This window comes from Melospiza melodia, chromosome Z (genome assembly GCF_035770615.1).
Source record: "Melospiza melodia melodia isolate bMelMel2 chromosome Z, bMelMel2.pri, whole genome shotgun sequence".
Lineage (NCBI taxonomy): Eukaryota > Metazoa > Chordata > Aves > Passeriformes > Passerellidae > Melospiza > Melospiza melodia.
The window spans coordinates 67,154,298-67,175,628 of NC_086226.1; the positions used below are offsets into that span (position 1 = coordinate 67,154,298).

Consider the following 21,331-nt stretch of genomic DNA (forward strand, 5'->3'; position numbering starts at 1 on the left):
GTGTTGTGGAATTATTTGCCTTCTAACTCTTCAGCAAGAAAAATGCATGTGGTTTTCATACCACAGAGCAGAATTTTCTGGCAGGCTCCCTGGATGCAGAGGTGAGTGAGACCCATCACTGCCAATGCACCAGCTCCACAGACCTCCTGTCACCAATGTGATACCAAGAAAAACTGACCAAATGTCATGCTGATAGAACTGGCCAGCCTCTCACCAACACTGTGGCGTGCAACAAAGCATGTGAGTAGCTGTTCCTCAGCTAAGCTGGCCTGCTCATTTTTGCCTGTCAAATATTTGAGCTTGGGTAACTCATGGGCTTCATCATGTCCTTTACCCGAGTCCTGGTGAGACACTCCAAGGAGCCTCCACGCATGACGGGTAAGTAGCAACAAGCCAGTTACTGGCAAAGTTTTGTCTCCTAAAAACAAAACTCAAGAGCCTCAATTAGAATTTGGCTGCCACAGAGGGAAAAGAGCTCTAACAGGGCAATAGAAACTATCTACAGCACAGGGACTGGGGCACTCACTGCATTGTTCTCTTTGTCCTCATTCCTAAAGCACTGACAAGCACATGTATGTGCATAATTACATGTTGAAATTACTGTACCTAATACAAGTCAGGTACGGAGCTCGAGGGGAGCAGGAGCATTGGGGTTTAGAATGGCACAGTAGAGACAACACCCAGTAGGAGAGCTGGACTCTCTCTGCCATGGGGAGGATCTGAAGAGTAGAGATGTTGAGACTAATGGAGTAACTGGAAAACAGCTGCGGAGGGAACCTGAGGAACTTGGCAAGCTGAAAGAAGCCCAATTGCAAGAGTAGCAGGAGATTTTGCAGGGTATCATGTGTACCTCTGTACACCAGAGGGCCGTGCCACCATTCAGAGGGCTCTCAAAAGTTTGTAGAAAAATGCCAAGAGAAAGTTCATGAAGGGAATTGAATAAAGAGAAGTGGAAAGTCCTGCAATTGAGAGTACCAGGCTCAGCCTGTATATGCAAGAGTCACCCAGCTGAAAAACAGTTTGGCAGGGAAGGACCGAGGGCCCCAAGCTCACCACAACTCAGTAATCTGCCCTCATGACAAATATGTCAAATAGCCTCCTGGACTGCATTAAGAAGAGTGTTACCAGCAGTTCAAGAGCTGATCTTTCCTCTGTGATTAGCCCTGGTGAGACATGCCTGGAGTGCTAAGTCCACTCCTGGATGCATCAATACAAGAGACAGTACAGACTGGAGGAATGCAGAAAAGGGCCACAAGCATGATGAATGAACAAGGGCATCTCTCACACAAGGGGAAGCTGAAAGAGATGGGACTGTTTATCCTGTAGAAGCCCAGTGGGGAATGTTATCCCTATATATAAACATTTAAAGAGGTGAGTGAAGAAAACAATCAGACTTTTCTCAGTGGCATCCAATGACACAAAGTACAGGAAACTTGTGTTAAACATGTTTTCATGTTAAACATTGTTATAAATTATCAAATCAAGAGCCAAATTTATAAGAAAATTTAGCAATGATTTATTAGATTGTCAGCAAAACAATATTTCAATAGGCAAAAAACCACCACAGCCAAGGCAGTGCCGAGCCTGGGATGGGTGCTGGGTGACCACACGGACCTGACCCCCGAGTGTCAGAGTGTCCCTTGTTCACACGCGCCGTTTCACCCAGTGAGCTTTTATACAGTTTATTCTGCCTGAGGCAGAGATGACCGAATGTTCCTTTGTGTCCCTTCACATGCAGAACTGGGGCCATACATGTGCAGAGTTAGACAAAAGTCCAATCCAGCTGTCTTGATGTTGTCAGAGCCCTCCAGAGAAGTCAGCATTCACATGGGAGAAGTTGGCATTCACACGGTAACAGGGTAGCGCCAGTGATCACCATAGTAGATGCAATCTTTGAGGTGCGGAATCACTCTTGAGTGGTCCTGGCATTCCAGGGAAGTCAGTGATCATCGCTCAGGAAGGTTCCATTCTTGCATTAAAGGACCTGATACTATCTTAACGTCCGGGAACTGGATGAATAAAGCTCTGTCCAGCTGGGGTAGTCAAAAGACATAGCTTGGATCTTACAATATTTTGTACATTAATAGCATGAATTATCTCTACCACATACTACAAACATGAAAAACCTGTTCAAAGTGACCTTGCTCTGAGTGTGGCATTGGACTAGGGACTGCCAGCAGTGCCTCCAGTCCAGTGGTGTGGTGGGCCTGCTACCACAGCAGCCTATCTAGGCTGTTCAGCAGTGATGAGGCTCTTCAGTGTGCTGTTGACAATCCCCTTGTCAAGGCCAGAAGAGACCTTCCCCTGTCAGGGGAAAGCACAGCAAGAAACTCTCCTATAGAATGTTGTTGCATGCCTTCCTATCCTGATTCCATACAGCAGCGAAAGCTGAGCAGCAAGAGGAAGGCATCTCCCTGCATCAGCCAAGAAGTGAAGGAGTGGGGCAGAAGTGACACTGGCTATTGCAGCCCACATGCCTTGCTGCACCACACAAGTTGTCTCAGCTATGCATTACCACCAAAAATGGGACCATTTTTTTCCTGCTGCTGCTCAATATGATGGCAAAGCAGGATCCAGCCTCCTTCTCTATTCCAAACTGCTCTCTCCTTGGAGAGAGCCTAAAATAAAAGTGAGGCAAACCTAGCATGTGATGGGGTGAAAAACAAGCAGATCTTCCTGATTAAAAAAAAATTCACATCTGACACAGAACAGATTATGCTCATGGTTTGAAACCTTAGCTTGTGTTTAATTTCATGGCAATTAAAGCAGTTAAAGTAAATTTACAGGTCATCTGAAGGTGTCACCCACCTGATGCATGCATTTTGGAAAGTAGAGCCTTTCTGGCAGAGTAAAACCCACACATTACTTACACTCTTAAAAGCCACACTGTAGGTAATTACTAACCATTCAGGAATAAATATGGCACAAAGGGTAGCAGTAGTTAGGAGGAGAGTGCATGAACAGTAGGGCTCTCTTGGTATAATCACATTCTATCCATTGAAAAGTGAAAAAAACAACTACAAAAAGCATAAAACCAAAACCCGACTAGTTATGAAATTTGGCATTTATAACCTATCAACTGCGTCAAAGAGTACTCCTAGAGCATCATAAAATCTTGTCAGGCTAGTTAGTCAGCTCTGCAAATCAGGACACTGGTTTTTTTTGGTTCAGTGTTAAGCATGTTTCATGTTCCTTTCTGACTTGCAATGGGCAACAGCCACCAGCTTGTGCACTGGAAAGGTCTCATAGCAAGAGACTGGCTTCTAAAAAGTGACATCACTTTCACCAAACAGAGGACAGCTCTTGCTGAACACACCTAGTCTTGTGTGGATGGAGCAGCAAAACATCAAAATGGCTGGGAACAAACTGAACAAAGCTGCATCCATTATTGCTGGTGGTCTCTGTCTCAGCAGTGCTGTCCTTTTAGACAAACCGTCAATTTGTTTTCTACACACTGGCATCAATGTTCATTAGTAAAAACAGAATCACTGGATGCAGTGATAGTTACAGAATTCTAGCCCAGGTTTGGAAGACCTCATGAGTTTGCAGATATAAGGTCTAAAGTCAGCTTTACGTGATTATCCAAGCCTTGTCTCACCACGCTGTGCTGGAGTGCACTTCACTCATAGTCTCTGTCTTTCAGCCTCTCCTGGTCTCAAGCTGTAAAAACCAGATGTTTCCACAAACTGTTCCATCATGGTCCCAGAAGACAAGTGTTCAGTAAACTAAATGTACATGCACTTTGTACTATGTTAACAAAATAAAGAAAACTATTCCACCTCCTGTTTAAACTTTCTGAGGCTTTATCTTAGAAAATAATCAGAGAAATAAGCTAACAGTGCAGTCCAAACCCTCTCATAGCAACCAGTAGCTTCAGGGACACACACAGGTAAGACCTGCAGAGTTAAGTCCAAGAATTAAGTCACCTGATCCCCCAGTTGACACTCCCAGCCATAACAATCGCAAATTAATCTATCTACTTGATTGCCTAATTTCCAGGGAGCTATGACATGATAAAATGTGAAGGGATTACTAGTTGAAAAACTCTTTACACCCCCAAAATCCTAATAATCCAATATACTGCATTTGTCCTTCTCTAACAGGGTGGTATGTAATACCTAAATAGGACCTAAAATTTTTGACAAAGGCTTGTAGTGATAGGACAAGGAATAATGGCTTTAAACTGAAAGAAGGCAGACCTATGAGCTCTCTGAGCTCTCTGAGCAGTGGAACAGGTTGCCCAAGGTGCTGGTCAAGGAGAGTGGATAGAGCTCTGAGCAACCTGCTCTAGAGGGAGGTGACCCTGCCCATGGCAGGGGCGGTGGAACAAGGTGCCATTTACAGTTCCTTCCAATAAAAACCACTCTATGGTTCTATGATTTTGTCAATCAATTTATGAGGGAGTGCATGTGCCTGGGAAGGAGAGCTAATTTCCTTAAATAACAGGTCTCACTGACAGGACACACTTCATTAGGCAATCCTGCGCTAGATTTTCCTAGCAGAAAAAAAATCAGTAGGAAAACCAGAAAATTGCACAAAGAATACTGTTTTGTTTTAGTAGTGGTGTTTGAAATGCACTGATCAAACAATCTGCTGATCATTTTCTTCTAAAATGATCATCCATGGCAATGAAATCAGACTTGCCCAGTCTGTGTTTCTGCCTCAGAGTTACTCGGACATGACATATAGTTATAAAAATGGGAAGAAGGTTGAACTGAAGGAAGTCTGAGCTGACTCAAAAGAAATCAACTTTTAGAATCACCAGTGCATGACCCTGAGTTTTGTGATGTATGTCTGACCCTCAAAATGTCTGTTATAAATAACACACCAAAAGCTGAATTTTACTGGTAGATGAATGTCAAGTGTCTGCCAGGGTTTCTATCTCAAACCACCTGAATGTTCCTGAGGATGGAATGAGCAGGAACTGTGATAAATCACTGCCTTAGTTTGACATAGCATTTTGTTGCTATTAGCCAGCATTTCATGAGCTGATTTCATTCAATGGGCCTACATTAATCATTCTTTATACCAGCCTATTGGAAAAAAACAATTCCAAAATACAAAATACAGCAGAGAAAAAAAAGAGCAAAACAACTAAAGAAGTTGATGGTCTTACTTCGCAGGCCTTGAGTGTGATGTTGAAGGCCAGCCTGTACTGCTGTTGTTTCTGACACTGCCCTTTCACGTGCTGGGAAAAAAAAATGTCTTTAGTTTGTTACTTCTTATTTGTGAGCTCCTGCATTTCCACAGGTTGCCATTATCCAAACTGGTCTCTGAAAATTTATCAAACTATTGTAATGGGAACATAATGAAACTCAAAACTCACACCCGAGATCAAACTCATGGCAGAAAAATTGACCTCTACAAAAGCAAGCTTTATAAAAACCTTCTTAGAGCCGTTCATTCATTCGGTGACTGGAATGACAAACGGGACTGTATTCTGCTGCCATTTCCTGTTCTTTGGAGGCGGTTTTGCAGGATTCAAGGTGGACTTAATGCATTCATTCAAAACAGTTACTCTAACAGGCTGGCTATTTCCTGCATCTGTGGCACAGCCAAAGGCTCATTATTTGATCCAGCCCAGTTATGAGACCTGTTCAGAGGGATGAAATAAACTTCCCTGAGGGGGACCAATCTGATTTTTATTTTTGTCTCAACGCATGGTACACATGAGGCAAACGATTCCTATAAGGGCTGTACACGTGGTGACAGCCCTGTCCCCGAAGAGGCTTCACCTGGCACCTGATCAGGGCAGAAAAAACTTCCACGATCGGGCTGCAAGAGAGCCGGGCACAGGCTGGGGGTGGTAGATGCCGGGGTGCCCACAAAGGAAGCCTCCCAAAAACGCCCGTGGAGTCGGGCTGTGGCAGAAACCTTAGCACATTGAAGCAAACACCTGCGACACCACGCCAGCCATTTTTGCTTCCCGTTTCTTGGAGGGATCAGAGGGTCACTGCGAGGGTTATCTTGGCCTTTCTCCCCGTGTCTCCTTTTTTCCCCTCGTGGTCCTGCTTCCCTACCCGTACCTGCTTTGCCCTGCTTCATCTTTTCCACGAACCAGCTCAGCCCAGGCACAACCTCGTGCTCCACTGCTTCCCCAGCAGAGCGGCTGCCGCCGCAATGGCTGCGGCTGCGGCCTGCACCCAGCCCAGCCCAGCCCGGCCCGGCCCGGCCAAGTGCAGCCCAGCGCAGCCCAGCCCAGCGCAGCACAGCCCAGCCCAGCCCAGCCCGGCCCAGCCAGCCCAGCGCAGCGCAGCGCAGCGAAGCCCAGCACAGCCCAGTCCAGCCCAGCCCGGCCCAGCCCAGCCCAGCCCAGCCCGCCGCCGGTTGCCGCGCTGCCCGCCGCACGGCCTGCCGCAGCACTGGGTCACAGCGACCTGCCTGTGGCCGCCAAGGGCACCACAGCCGCAGACTCCGCCATCGCCGCCAACTGCTCTTAGATACGCCTGCAGCTATGGTGCCCCTACCTGAAATAAACAGGGCAGGAGACTTTTTCTCCTTTCAATGCCTTTATTAAAAGTGATCAGCTCAGGACTGGGCACCTCGACGGATCTGGACTCTCCGTCGCTTCTCCCAGGGCGAAGAAGACGGGGAAGATATGCGCAGCTTTGTCCACTAGGTGTCTACTAGGGGCAGAGCTGGAGGCCCGGTCCTTGGGGGAGCCTTTCCTGGGCGGTGAGCCCTTGACTGCGTCTCCCCAGCCTTGCCCCCCTTCAGGGTCCCGACGTCTCCTGTGCTCAGGGTGAGAGGTCACAAAGGTGTTCAGCATCTCTGCAGGCTCAGCACTCTGTTGTTCCTCACGTCCAGACATCACTCTAATCTCTCAACTCTATGTTGGCTCATTGTTTTGGGGGTCTTTTTTAACAAGCTAGAAGCAGTAGCTTATCATGGCATGCTGGTCTTGGGGTTATTTTGCATGTCTCCCCTCCTCCTAAGTCTCTCCTCCTCACTGCTTGGGGAGGTCCCCACCCTTCACTGTCCCAGAGAAGAGCCATTAACTCGGCCCCAGCTAGGGCTTTTACTAAAACAAAAGCAACTATTAACGACAACGACCCATAATTATCATAACACACAAACAGCACCCCAGCAGCAACAGTGGTAACCTTTTTCTCACAAAAAAATTGGCAGATTTTTGCTTACAACACTACCGGCCCGGGAACCCGCAGCTCTCTCTAGGAGCACTCTCATAGCCACGGCAGCCCGTCCGTCGCCTATGGAAGGGACACACAGACCGCTGCTGCTCGAAAATCGTGCCCCGCCCGCCACAGACACTCCGCGACTGGCAGCATGCCTGCTCCGTCTGCCGTGCCAATGCTGACAGAGCCTTCTTATGGTAACGCTGTCCCTCTCTTCCGTTTCTTTCTCTATCCCTCTCTTTTTCCCTCTGCTCCTTTTTCCATCCTCTTTTTAGTAGAAACACTTACTTTTTTGCATCAATAAACGGTTCTCAAGATATAATATTGCTGCGTTTGTGTTTTATTTTCATCTGAGAAATCTGCCAAAAAGAATCCTCCCCGCTTCCCCTTCTATAGTGGAACGGGACATTCTCCTTTCCTCGGAGAGGGAGATGTACAAAGCAGAGAAACCCACAGTACAAGGGAGTGAATGAGAAAGGTCTTTGAACCAATAAAAGACAACAAACAGAGACAGGGTATTTTACTTTTCCTAGTGAAAGGTCTGGAAACCGTTACTGGTTAAATATTTTCAAGTCCAAACACTGAAACAGTATTTTCTTTTCTTTTTACTCTTCTAAAAGTAAAGTAAAAATATCAGCTGTTGCCCATATACTTTTATATTTAAATAAAGGAAAACAAGACTGTCTCTTCTGTACAGACTTTAAGCTCTTCAGGTTGGTTTTTTTTGTTTTTTTTTTTTCTTTCCTTGGTTGATGGATGGGTCGTTGGTTGGGTTGCTTGGTGTTTGGTTTGATTTTCTTTTGGTTTTTTTAAGCATCTCTGCTACTATGCCTTAGGCTTTTTGTCCTAAGTCTAGGAGGAGGGGAAAAAAATAAATCAGGAAATGTCCAAAACCTTTTGTCTTGTTCTCTTTGTTGGCTAAAGTTACTAAACCTTTTTCTTAGAAGTCAAACCCAAGTGCATAAAAGTGAATTGGTAAAAATCTGTTCAGAGTAAAGCTGTGGCAAGGAATCATCGTGTTAGAAATGGCATTAGAACTCCATTCTTTAAGGAATACACTACATATATTTTTAGTTATGAGATGGGAAAATCTTTCCAAGTGGAATGCAACATACTCCATTTGCTAGCTTTAACTAAAAAACTAATTCTGTAATTAATGGATAGAAATAAATTCATGAAGAGAAATTAGTTTCTAGACTACTATGAAGTGCCTCATATTTTATTCTGTTCTGGAGTTAATTCTTTCTTTGCTTTTTGGGGGTGTTGTTAGGGATTTTGTGTGTGTTTTTGCGGGCATTTTTTGTTAGTAACAGCCTCCTCTGGCACTTTGGGAAAAACCAAGAAAAGAAATCATAGAAAATGATGTAATAGAAAATCTGGGGGCAGGTGGTATTGGCTCTGGTACCCTCCTGGAGCACTTAATGAGGGCAAAGAGGGGAAGAGATAACCCTAAATAGAATACATGTTTATGTGTGGAACACAAAACATTTTCAAAGACCATGACAGGAAATTAGCAGGATAGATCTCATTTACTTTGCTCCTCTAGCAATGATTATTCATTAAGATGTCAGGCAGTATAATTATTTGTTGAAAAATGAAAATGGAAGACAATCTGTGATTTGTGGTAAAAGGAGAAAAGGAAATAATAAGAGAATTAGACTCTTGTAGATCAATTGCAAAACAGCTAAGAACTAGTAGCCTGAAATTAAACCTTTTATAGATTATCTGTACAATTCAGATACACACATATATATCTTAATTTTCACTGTATGGAAGAAAAATATACCCATAACCAATCTGAATAACTTCAGTGTCATGTTGTGGGGGTTCTTTTCCACAGCTTGCATTTACCATGTGTCTAGTTTTGCTAGCCTCTCAGCTCAAAATCACATTTTCTCATGTCTTGCACTACAAACACCCAGGTAGCTCTTTAACATTGCTTTATACCCTATTCATTCATTAGCCAATCAGTCATTCCTAGACTGTTTTGGATATGAAGCCAAATCTTTAGTGTCACACACACTGTGCCTAATCTTAGCCTGAATTCCTTGCACAGGTCTGTGCACTGCCTGGAATGATTGCAGAGGGGATGACTACATGCCAGTTGCCTCTGTGCCATTCCTCTCCTTTGGAGCAAGGGATTTAACACTTGAATTCAGTCTACCTCAGTCAGAGGTAGCAGCCTTCTGTTCCTCCGGAGAGACACACACTCACCTCCAATGATAAAAAAGATGTTACATTTTTCACCAGAAAGAGTTCAAGTGCTCATGCCCTAGTGTAAAGTTTGGAAGAGTAGTGACTGTTACAACCAAAAGTGAATACATCTGGGAATGGAGAGGGTCATAGGATCATAGTCCATTTCACTGACTCAAAAGCCATTTTACTTAATTTCCAAGAGCTGCAGACTGGATCCAAGTGTGCCACACCAGAAATGCTGCTCCTTCTCGTCCTTGCATTATTCTGTCCACTTTTAAAGTCTTGCTTATGTGTATAAAGTGAGTCAACATATAAGTAATTCAGCTAATGAAAGTGCTGATAAAATAAATATTTAGAAACTATAGCCCTCTATGGTCCTAATATAATTATGTTGTTTCTCAGCTGCTGGATTTTATTCATATTTTTGTTCTGCAACTCTCCTTTCTTTTTTTTTTTTTTTTTTAATTTATATTTTAAAAACCTGACTTGTCTTTCTGTAGTCAGCAGAGGGAGCCATATCATTTACTTATGTGAGATCTTGTAGCTTCAGATCTGAATTTGCTCTTTTTTCACTTCAGCTAAGCTAGAAATATTCTCCAGCCTTAAAATTTCTTTAGAGTGTACTGGTACAGGGGTGGTCACTTAGTTAGTTTGGCAGACTGTTACAGACTACAAATAGGATATATTTCCCAGGTATTTAATTTAATGTTAACCATAACAAAAATTACTTAAAGTCTACACTCTGCATAATCTTAAAAAAAATTTAAGGTTAGAAATAATTATATCTTTAAACAAAAAACTTTGTAGTCACTAAGATGTTTGAAAGAATGGTAGCTTAGTCAAGCAAAAAAAAATAGGTGAGGATGGAAAGTCCACATAAATGAGGTTCATCTAGCATTTGGAGGCTACTGAAACACATAATTGCAGGCATCTGCAATCTGCCCAGTTATGCTTCTTCATCTCACTATATTTGTGCATACAATTGAGTCTGCAATGAAACTGAAGTTCCAAATATCTCTGTTTCTTTATCCAAGGAACCAGCTGATGGGTTTCACTTTTTTCATCTGGTTATGATTTTTATGAGGAATATAAAGATATGAGGAAGATATTTTTGTTAAGCTCTGTGCCAGAAAATTGACACTGTACTTCAGGGGCCAGTCAGCACTGCCGAGATGCATTTTTAATATCAATTCTTGGAAATAGGATAGTGAACAAAACTCAGGGTTTAAAATAGCCATCAAGCTGGTGTCAGTCCTCAAAGAAGAAAACTGTGCTTTTGATGGTGTAGCTCCTACTAAATAGGTCAGCCAATAAAATCAGAAAAGATCCTTTGGATATTGAAAAGCTGTGGCTCCACTGGAGTCAGTTTTTGGTGTAGTTTCTTCCCAGGCCTCTGCAAGGGAAGAAACTGACACTGCGGACTGGAGCTTAAAATATGGGGTCTAGGTGAGCATATATGGAAATGAAAAAAACAGGTAGAATTACAAGTTTACTTTTTCTCTTGTCACTGAGTCTCAAAGCTACGGAAGAAAAAGAAATGATGCAGAAGCAACTGTTCCTTGTGTTCTACAACTTTCTGAACTGCTGTTTGCACATGGACAAGGGCAGGTGAGGGTCTGCCAAAGATCTTTTGGAGGCAAAATGCAAAGAGGCTGCAAATAAAAAAACTGCCCATCCACTAGACTCCAAAGCACCAGATGGCCCCGACTCATATTAATCTCTGATCTCATAGCTCTTCAAACAAAAATAAAGTAGACGTTTACAATGGTTTAGGTTGGAAGATACTTTAAAGGTCACAAACTCCAACCATCACTGCAGTGACCAGGGACATCATCAAGGAGATCAGGTTGCTCAGAGATCCAGCCAACCTGACCTTGAATTTTTCTGTGGATATGGACTCTGTGTGCGCCCCAGCATGAGCTGTAGCACATCTTCCTCCTGACTCTGGTGTCGGGGAGACATTCTGGACTCCCTACAGGAGCCATTGTTGTGCTTGGAGGCAGCCAGGGAGCATTTTGGGGCACTCCTTTTGCCTTTGAGGGCAGCTGGGTGTGGGTGGCCTTTGCCTGAGGTTCCATGTGCACTAAAGGCAAAAGCAGGGATTGTTTCCTGAGCAGCAGAAGGCTGCAACCTAGCCAACGACTCAGTCAGCTTGTGTGTGATGTCTGGCCTTATTGATCATGATAGCTGGCTTCCTAGATTGCCTTTGGACTGCATTTGGAGACAAAACACTTCAGAGAAATTGTTTGGCTGTGGGGCTGGTTTCATACTGGTGGTGTTTTCATGACTTCTACTATTCCTTCTACAGTTTGCTTGGATAAAATTTCTTCGTTTTTGTTAGTGTGACCTCCTTGGAAGGAGCATCAGGTGATAGCAAAACAACAGAGGAAGGGGTCTTTTCAGCACACCCCAAATGTTAAGAAATTGTATTCTTAGAACAATCCCTGGGAATCAGAGAGCAAGAGGTGTTTTCAAAGTGCAGCCAACAAAGAAAAACACATTTTGATTTTCCAATCTCCCTTGGATAGTTCAGTTGTATGCCTAGGGAGACGCATCAAGAGACACTTCTATGTGGCAGGGCCAGATAAAACTGCCCTGCAGGCAATTGTCAGGAGGAAGCCTGCATCCCCTCTGCTACATCTTCCTCCAGTACAAGGCACTTTGTCAGGGCTAAAGCCCAGCCGGTAAATACTCTTGGGATACTAAGGATTGGCCTCAATGGCTGCACTCTTGGAAAGCACAGCAAGGCCTTGGTGACTCTGCAGTGCAACTCAGTTGCTCCTTGCAACTGGTCATAGCTGCCAGTGCAGTGCTGTCAGAGAATAAGAAGCGGGCAGGTACAGAACAGAGCCCAGTTTACTCAGTGTTGGCCATCAGCTGTAGGGACAAGAGGTGAATGGATCGACTCCTCCTTGGCTCTGAACTCAATGACACCCATCTTCTGTCTCGAGTGGGGTCAACAGCTTGTAGCAGTGCTGACTCTGGCTCTGCCTTCTTCACAGTGCCTGTCAGTGGCCATTTGTGGGCTCTGCCCAGGTTTTTGTCATACCTGCCCTGCCACTGACGGCTGCTGTGACTGCAGGGGCTGGAGCCTTCCTTAGCTGTGAGGTTTCAGCAGCCACCGCGTTGCTGCAGCTTTACCTGGACTCGTCAGAGGATCAGCATCTCGTTTGTGCAGGTGTCTGAGCCACGGCAGCGCCTGAGGAGCGGCGCTGTCCTTGTTCCCCGTCTGGGCTGTGCCCTTTGGGAAGATGGGGCACGTGGCTGCTGTCCAAGGGGCCGAGGGCAGTGCTAGTGACTGCTGCAGCCCAGGCTGAAGACATGGACTTGTTGTTCTTCACTAAACAGGGAATGGGCAAAATCATCTTCAGAACTTAGGCTGCTCATCAAAGAAGAGGGTCCTAATTCTTACAGCCATTGTTCTTGGATGTAGCACAGCATGAGCTGATGTTCTCTGAAAATGCCAAGGCATTCTTTAGGCAAACTGCTGAGAGGTAGAGGAAATCCCCTCCTCTCCTGGATTTCACTTTGCAATATTCCTTCAGCTCTGCAAAAAGCAGCTGTTGATAAAACTTCATCCCAGATCGCAAGGTGCATTGAAATCTTGGAATTATGAAACCTTTTGTTGAATCTCACAAGGGAGTGTTATCTCCCAGGACAAGGAAGGGTCCTGATTTTTCAGCCCTCCTTCCCCTTTGTGGACCACAACCACTTGCCATGGTGCCAGTTCTCTTCTGGTCTCTGTCTGCTCTGACGGTTTCTCCGTGGGCTTAGTCTCCTCTTCAAAGGAATGTGCAGAATCAGACTCTGTGCAGGCTGTTATAGGTAAAAGTTAAGTTAAAACAGGATATAGTTCAATTATATTGTATTAATTATGGTATATTATTTGTATTATGGTAAAGGGGGAGGGGGCTTATAAGAATGTTCTAGAAGGGTCCAGGGTTTGGTGAAACAGGGGTCTGATGGGGCAAGGCAAGGTTGAAGAGAGATTGGATGAAACATCTGACCAATCATTCGAAGCCCTGCAGAAACGATTGGTCCAGAATGAACGGCGGTAAAGACCAATGAGAAGCCTGGAAATGGACCAATCATCATGAGGATCCAAAGTGCACCAGTCCTGGACTCGAGGGGGACTATAAATGTGGGGAGTTCGTTTGGGTCAGGGTTCTTCTTTTGGGGTATTTGTTGTTTGGGAGAACCCAGTGCATTTGGGGTGAGTGCACTGTTTTCGTTTTTGGCTCACTGTGTGGGTGCCTGGGCTTATCCTGGGCATTCCGTTCCTTGTAGCTATTTTAATAAACGAGAACCACTTTCTCTGGAGAAAGTTAGCCTCGTTCGTGTCCATAACCTTTTTTTTGGGAACTCGTCCGGGATAGGCCACACCCCCGAAACAGTCCGGGGTAGCCCAGGACCTGGGAGACGCGTCCAGCCACCTTTTTTGGCTGCCAGAGATTGTACTACGTTGGACTGCGGAAGGGTTTGCGCCTATACCCGAGGCTGCAAGGAACACAGCGACCCAAAAGGTGAGAGCCCTCCGAGAGGGAGCGGGGCTCACGTTGCCTCAGAGCAACGTGAGTGGGGTTGAAGACAATCGGGGGTGCGAAGTGCATGTGAGTGAATGAGACAGGGGCTGTGAGTTCAGACCCCCAAAGCGAGTGCAGTCCTCCCAGTAACGGACGGAAGCGAGTGTTGTTGTGGAGTGTGTGTACCCCTATGGACCCCCAGGAGTAGGGGAGACGGGGAGTACCCACCTATAGCTGCCCTTACCTGCTCAGGTTCCCATTCCTCCAGTGATTGGAGGCTCCTAGGGGTGGTTTGAGCCTTTGGCCCGAGTTGTACCCCTCGAACTAGGATCCCATTGGGGGGTCATAGAGGGGGACACACTCGGTACCCTGAACTAGGATCCCATTGGGGGGTCATAGGGGTACCCGAGGGGGGTTAATGGGGCGGACTTGCCCAGTGAGGGGTAGAGCTCCGACCACTAGCTCAAACCACCTGGAGGGCTGTTCCTCAGGGATAGACCGGGGGAGTCTACTCTCTGAGGAACTAGGACCTTGGGGGTGGGAGAAAATACTCCTATACGGAGACCACTGAATAAAGTGGCCACCGTGTAGAGAAGTGCCCCTTTTCTGAGGCCGGGGAAGGGGAGGGTGCCCAACCCAAGGGGAGTAGGGTCCCCTCGAACTAGGACCCCAGTGGAAAGGGGGTCATAGAGGGGAAGTAGGCTCACCCTGAGCTAGGATCCCAGCTAAAGGGGGTCATAGGGGTGGCTGAAAAATTCTTCACAGGGACGGTGACCCACAGGGGGGATGTGGGCCACCGGCTGTGGAAGGGCCCTTTCAGTCACTAGAGCTGAGGGGGAGGTTAGAACCGGCTCACATTAGGGAGAATTTTTTTTTTCTTTTTTTTGTTTGTATGTTAAGAGTCGGGGCCCCTAAGGAATGAGGTTCGGAGGTGAGGGCAGGCCAAAAGTTCTTCGACCATTCCTTAGGAATTTTTGAGTTTTCTGTGTGGTGGGCCGAGAAGCGGCCATTTTGAGTCTGTTGTAAGATGGGCCGAGAAGCGGCCATTTTGTGTTTGCTGTGAGGTGGGCCGAGAAGCAGCCATTTTGAGTTTGTTGTGAGGTGGGCCGAGAAGTGGCCATTTTGAGTTTGTTGTGAGGCGGGCCGAGCAGCGGCCATTTTGCGTTTGCTGTGAGGCGGGCCGAGCAGCGGCCATTTTGCGTTTGCTGTGAGGCGGGCTGAGAAGTGGCCATTTTGATTTTTGTGTGTGGTGTGAAGTGGCATTTTGAGTAAGTGGCTCATTGAAGCCAATTTGTACATGATTGAGTGTGGTGTGCAGAGGCCACTTGTGTAGAGTAAGTAGCTTGCTGCATCTATTTTATATTTAGTTGAGCAGGTGATTGTAAGTTGTTTAATTTCTTGAAATAGCCATCACTATTGTTTAGTTTTCCCACTAAAACGTTAGATATTATATTTCTTCTTAGGTTATAAGTGTTCATTTGAATTAACATTATTATTCTAAAATCCTTGTTAAACCACCATATTTATTTGGTTTCCCACACTAAATATTTCTTTGGGCCACCTTTTTGTTTTGTTTCCCAGCAAAGTCGCCATATTTATTTCATTTCCCGCATCAAATATTTCTTTAAAGTGTCTTGTCTCTTATGATAAGGAACTGTTTTTTAAGTAACCATTATTATTACATTTTTCACAATAATTAATGTTTATTTTCTCTTCCTCATTTGTAACTAATACATATCCCTATTGAAAAAAAAAATATTTGGATACCAATTGCTAGTTAAAGATGGGACAGTGTGCTGGGAAAAGTGCCAGCAGGAAGAGAAAAGGGAAGGATGTTTTTAAGAAAATACCTCCTAGTAGTCCTTTAGGTGAACTTTTAATGAACTGGGATACTAATGAGGGAATGAAGGATCTAGATAAGAGAAAAATGATAAGATACTGTACAGAAATATGGCCTAAAGAGAGTATTGCTGAAGGACCTATTTATTGGCCCTGGTACGGGACAAAAGAAAGATGGCTATGTATAGCATTAATTAGATATGTCAATACCAGAATAGAACCTTGTGACGAAGAGATTAGATATGCTAAATGTTGGTTAGAAAAGGACAAACAGGAAGAGGAAATAGAATAATATAAATTATCCAGAGAAAAAGAAAAAGAAGAAACTAAACTACCAGAACGGAGGTGGGATCCTTTAGACTATCTTCCTCTACCTCCCCCTCCCGCTCCCTTAGATGACTTCCCGTTACCTCCTCAACTGACTTCTCCTATAGACCACCTTCCTCCTCCCCCTCCAACCTTGTACCCCTCAGTACCATCTCACAAGGTGGATGCAATTTCAGTATCTACTCCCACAGGAGTTTTAAAATCACCTCAACCTTCCAATTCAAGTTGTCCTGCTCCCAGCATCCCCTCTTCTGTATCATCTCCTTTCCCAAATATACCAGAACCTGCCCATTCTAGTACTTCTTCAGTTTTGCAGAGTCCCTCCAGTTCCTCAAGTACCCAGACACTGGTCTCTAGTACCACTCAGTGTCCATACCCCAATCTTGGCTCCCAAAACTTTCCAAAATACTCCTTTTTATTTTTCCCCCGTATTTCAGCCCATAACCCAAAGTACCTCTTCCCCTATTCTTATTCCTGGAACATCACAAAACACTCCTTTTTATTTATCCCCTGTACCCCAACATACTGAGAGTCACAAGCAGGAGGAAAGTTTGCAAACAAATGGTCAGGGAGTGAAAAAGGCCTGTTCTTGTAAAGATATAGAGGAAAAGAAATTAATTGAACCAGATGAGCTTGTAGCAAGCCATCAATATAATACAAGATTCCAAGCAAAGAAAATTGAAGGTGAATGTGGGAGAACTGAAAAGTTGTTTCCTCTGAGAGAAGTGCCTGTGGGGGGGGGGGGGGGGGGGGGCAGAGGTGGTATTGGTTTTGTGAATGCCCCATTAACCGCCTCTGAAGTTAGAAATTTTAAGAAAGAAATTAATACTTTATTATAAGACCCAATAGGCATCTCCCAACAATTAGACCAATTTTTAGGGCCTAACATATTTACGTGGGAGGAATTAAATTCTATCCTAGAAATACTGTTCTCTTCCGAAGAAATACAAATGATTCGTACTGCGGGTATGAGGATTTGGGAAAGAGAAAATAGAGGAGGTCCTGGAGGAGAAGATAAAATGCCTGTTAACCCACCTAACTGGGATCCAAACCAGGAAGAGGGAAGAGCGAGCATGAGGCAATACAGGACACTAATTTTAAGAGGGATAAGAGAGGCAGTCCCAAGAACAAATAATGCAAGATTGGCATTTGATAGTCACCAGGAGTGAGATGAATCACCAAGTGCCTGGTTAGAAAGATTAAAACGAAACTTTCAGTTGTACTCAAGTGTGGATCCAGATAGTCCAGAAGGACAAACTTTAGTTAAAATTCAATTTGTAACTAAGGCCTGGGTGGATATACGAAGGAAATTGGACAAGTTAGATGATTGGCATGAAAGAGGAATGAACGAGTTATTAAGAGAGGTGCAAAAAGTATATCTAAGGAGGGATGAGGAGAAGAACAAGACAAAAGCAAAAATTATGGTAGCAGTGGCTAGAGAGAGTGCTAGATTTGGGAATAGTGAGTCACCAGATGATGGAAAAAGCAAGTACACAGGTCCAAGAATAAGTGAGTTTAAAGATCAGCCAAGTAGAAGGTATGAGCCAGACAGAGATAATAAGTCCCCTTGGCCCGAAAAAAAACCACCTTGGGCAGAAGTCATGTGCTTTTATTGTGGTAAGAAAGGACATACCAGAAATTTCTGTAGAAAAAGAAAGATGGATGAGGCTATTTCTCAGGAACAAGACACCTTAGGGAGAAGGCTGGAAGGAGAGGACTAGGGGTGTCAGGGGCTCTACTCTCTGAGGGATGATGTTGGACATCAAAAGGAGCCCCTGGTAAACCTAGAAATAGGCCCTCAGAGTGAGGAAATGGAATTTTTAGTGGATACTGGAGCAGATGGTTGAAGTATTTCAAAGATTCCCAAGGGATGCAAATTAAGTAACCAAACCTGTAAAGTTAAAGGTGCTGAGAATAACCCTTTTGAAGTACCCATTATTGAAGAAGTACCTATAAAAGGAAGTTTCAGAGAAGGCTGTGCTGACCTGCTGTATATGTCTGAATTGGACTCTAACCTCTTAGGCCGGGATTTACAAGTGCAGTTAAGAATAGGGGTAGTCCCAGAAGGTAAACGTATGGTAGTAAAAGTGATGGTTTTAAAAGAAGAAGATGAGAGAGAGATAGATCCGAGAGTGTGGGCAGAAGGAGGGGGGTCATGGACTGTTGGAAATTCCACCCATAGAAATCAAAATGAAACCTGATATTCCCCCAATAAGAGTTAAACAATATCCAATTTCTGTAGAAGGGAAACGGGTATTAACACCTGTAATTAAAGACTTAATTAAAGAAGGAATTTTAGAACCATGCATGTCTCCACATAAAACCCCAGTATTGCCCATAAAGAAACCCGATGGTACATATCGATTAGTCCAAGATTTACGAGAAGTAAATAAGCAAACTGTTACTTGATATCCAGTAGTAGCCAACCCCTATAATTTATTGAGCAAAGTACCATCAAGACATGCATGGTTTAGTGTTATAGATTTAAAAGACGCTTTTTGGTCCTGTCCGCATGAGAAAGAAAGTAGAAAATGGTTTGCGTTTGAATGGGAAGATGAGGAAACCGGGAGAAAACAACAATTACAATGGACATGGTTGCCTCAGGGATTCACAGAGTCACCAAACCTATTCGGCCAAACTCTAGAAGAACTAATGAAACAGTTTATACCTGAAGAAGGATCTCAAATCCTACAGTATGTAGATGATCTATTAATTTCTGGGGAACAGAAAGAAGAGGTACAAACAACAACTGTTAATTTACTGAACTGTCTAGGGGGAAAGGGGTTAAAAGTATCTAAAAGAAAGTTACAATTTGTGGAACCAGAAGTAAAGTATCTAGGCCATATAATTGGGAAAGGATATAAGAGGTTAGATGCTGACCGAATTCAGGGAATACTATCATTGCCAGCACCAAAAACAAAAACAGATGTGAGAAAATTACTAGGATTAATTGGGTATCGTAAATTATGGATAGATGGACACACAAAATTAGTTAAGTTTCTATATGATAAATTAGTTGAAAATGAGCCCATAAGTTGGGATGAAAATGATGAGAAAAAGTTAGAAGACCTAAAAGAAAAGTTGGCAAATGCTCCAGTGCTAAGTTTGCCAGATTTAAATAGACTGTTTGAACTATTCGTCAATGTAGAAGAAGGAATAGCTTATGGAGTTATTGTACAAGAATGGTGTAGGGTGCGAAAACCCATTGCTTATCTCTCCAAGTTGCTGGATCCGGTAGTTAGAGGCTGGCCCACTTGTCTCCAGGCAGTGGCTGGAACTGTGACTCTTGTGGAGAAAGGTTACAAGTTAAAGCTAGGAAACAAGATCAAGGTGTATACTCCTCATGATATAAAAAGTATACTAAGTAAGAAAGCCTGCCAATGGATTTCAGATAGCAGACTTTTAAAATATGAATTGATATTAAACAAAAGTGAAAATATAGAATTGACAACAACAAGGATCCAAAATCCTGCACAATTTTTATATGGAGAACCAAAAGAAGAATTGGAACATCACTGCCTTGAAACCATAGATTTGCAGCTAAAAGTTTGGGAAGATTTATTAGAACTACCTTTGCCTGAAGGAGATATACTGTTTATAGATGGTTCATCACGGGTAATAGATAGTAAGCGAGTATCAGGGTATGCTATTGTAAATGGACATACGATGACAGTCATAGAAAAAGGAAAGCTTCCCAATAGTTGGTCTGCACAATGCTGTGAACTATATGCATTATTAAAAGAGCTAAAATGGCTTGATCAAAGAAGTGGTACCATATTCACTGACTCTAAATATGCCTATGGGGTAGTACATACTTTTGGGAAGATCTGGGCAGAGAGAGGATTTGTCAACTCAAAGGGAAAAGCCCTAATTCATGAAGGCCTCATAAAGGCAGTGTTAGAAGACTTGAAAAGACCAAAAGAAATTGCAATGGTATTTATAAAGGGACATCAAAAAGGCGATACTAGAGAAATAAAAGAGAACAACTTAGCAGATGTAACTGCAAAAAGGGCCGCTCTAGAAGAGTCTGAAAAGATCTTCAGGTTAAATGATGTAAGAGATGGGAATGAGAAAGATCAAGAAAAGGAAGAGATCCCTATTACTGATCCCGTGATCTGAGAAGCAATAGAGCATTCTCCCACGCACCTAGCAATCTGGCTCTAAAAGAAAGAACACGTTGATACAAAAGGGGAAGTAGACTCCTGCAACAGTAACTGGTAAGAACAGCACTAGTAAGGAAAGAGAGGAGAGGAGAGGAGAGGAGAGGGGAGGGGAGGGGAGGGGAGGGGAGGGGAGGGGAGGAGAGGAGGAGGAGAGGAGAGGAGGAGGAGAGGAGAGGAGGAGGAGAGGAGAGGAGGAGGGCAAGACCGGATCAGGATATACTCTTAGCAACAAGAGTTGCTGATCCTCTGCGGAGAGGAGACATGAATGGGAGAGTAGCCTGTACCGGACCCCCCGTTCTATTGATCCTACTACTTATCAGCATGAATAAGGGGAAATACAACCGTGTGAAAAGTGCTATCATCTTCTGTATGCAGGAGAGTCTCGGACAGCCATCCTCAGAACACCCTCGAATCCGAGCCCCAGTGGTATCAACTTTTTATCGTTAACCACCTATATAGAGGACGGCAGAGTGTATTGGCAATTCGAAAATATAGGGAATTTTTAAACAGAAATTGCTGGGGGAATGCCCTATGAAAGAAAAATTATCTGTTCAGAAAGGAAACCGATTAAAGGAGAAGTAAGTCATATGGCTTATGAAACAGATTTACCAAACATTGAGACAACGGTACATGATTGAAGAGCAAACATGTTAAAAAACTGATTAAAAGACTGGTTAAGAGACCAATTGAGTAACTGTCAAGAGACTAATGAAATAACTGTGAAGAGGTTGATGCGGGCTAAAGCCCGATCAAAGTTTTAGAAGGGGGGAGTTGTTATAGGTAAAAGTTAAGTTAAAACAGGATATAGTTCAATTATATTGTATTAATTATGTTATATTATTTGTATTATGGTAAAGGGGGAGGGGGCTTATAAGAATGTGCTAGAAGGGTCCAGGGTTTGGTGAAACAGGGGTCTGATGGGGCAAGGCAAGGTTGAAGAGAGATTGGATGAAACATCTGACCAATCATTCGAAGCCCTGCAGAAACGATTGGTCCAGAATGAACGGCGGTAAAGACCAATGAGAAGCCTGGAAATGGACAAATCATCATGAGGATCCAAAGTGCACCAATCCTGGACTCGAGGGGGACTATAAATGTGGGGAGTTCGTTTGGGTCAGGGTTCTTCTTTTGGGGTATTTGCTGTTTG

General features: G+C 44.0%; 1 protein-coding gene across 1 annotated transcript in view; it reads left to right on the plus strand.

The window, feature by feature from the left end:
• The first annotated feature begins 371 nt into the window (after positions 1-371).
• LOC134432541 (serine/threonine-protein kinase PAK 1-like) overlaps positions 372-21,331 on the plus strand; it is a 28,818-nt gene continuing 7,858 nt past the window's right edge. Inside the window, exon 1 of the mRNA XM_063181388.1 lies at positions 372-378. Coding sequence (XP_063037458.1) covers positions 372-378 — 7 coding nt within the window. The remainder of the gene's footprint in view (positions 379-21,331) is intronic.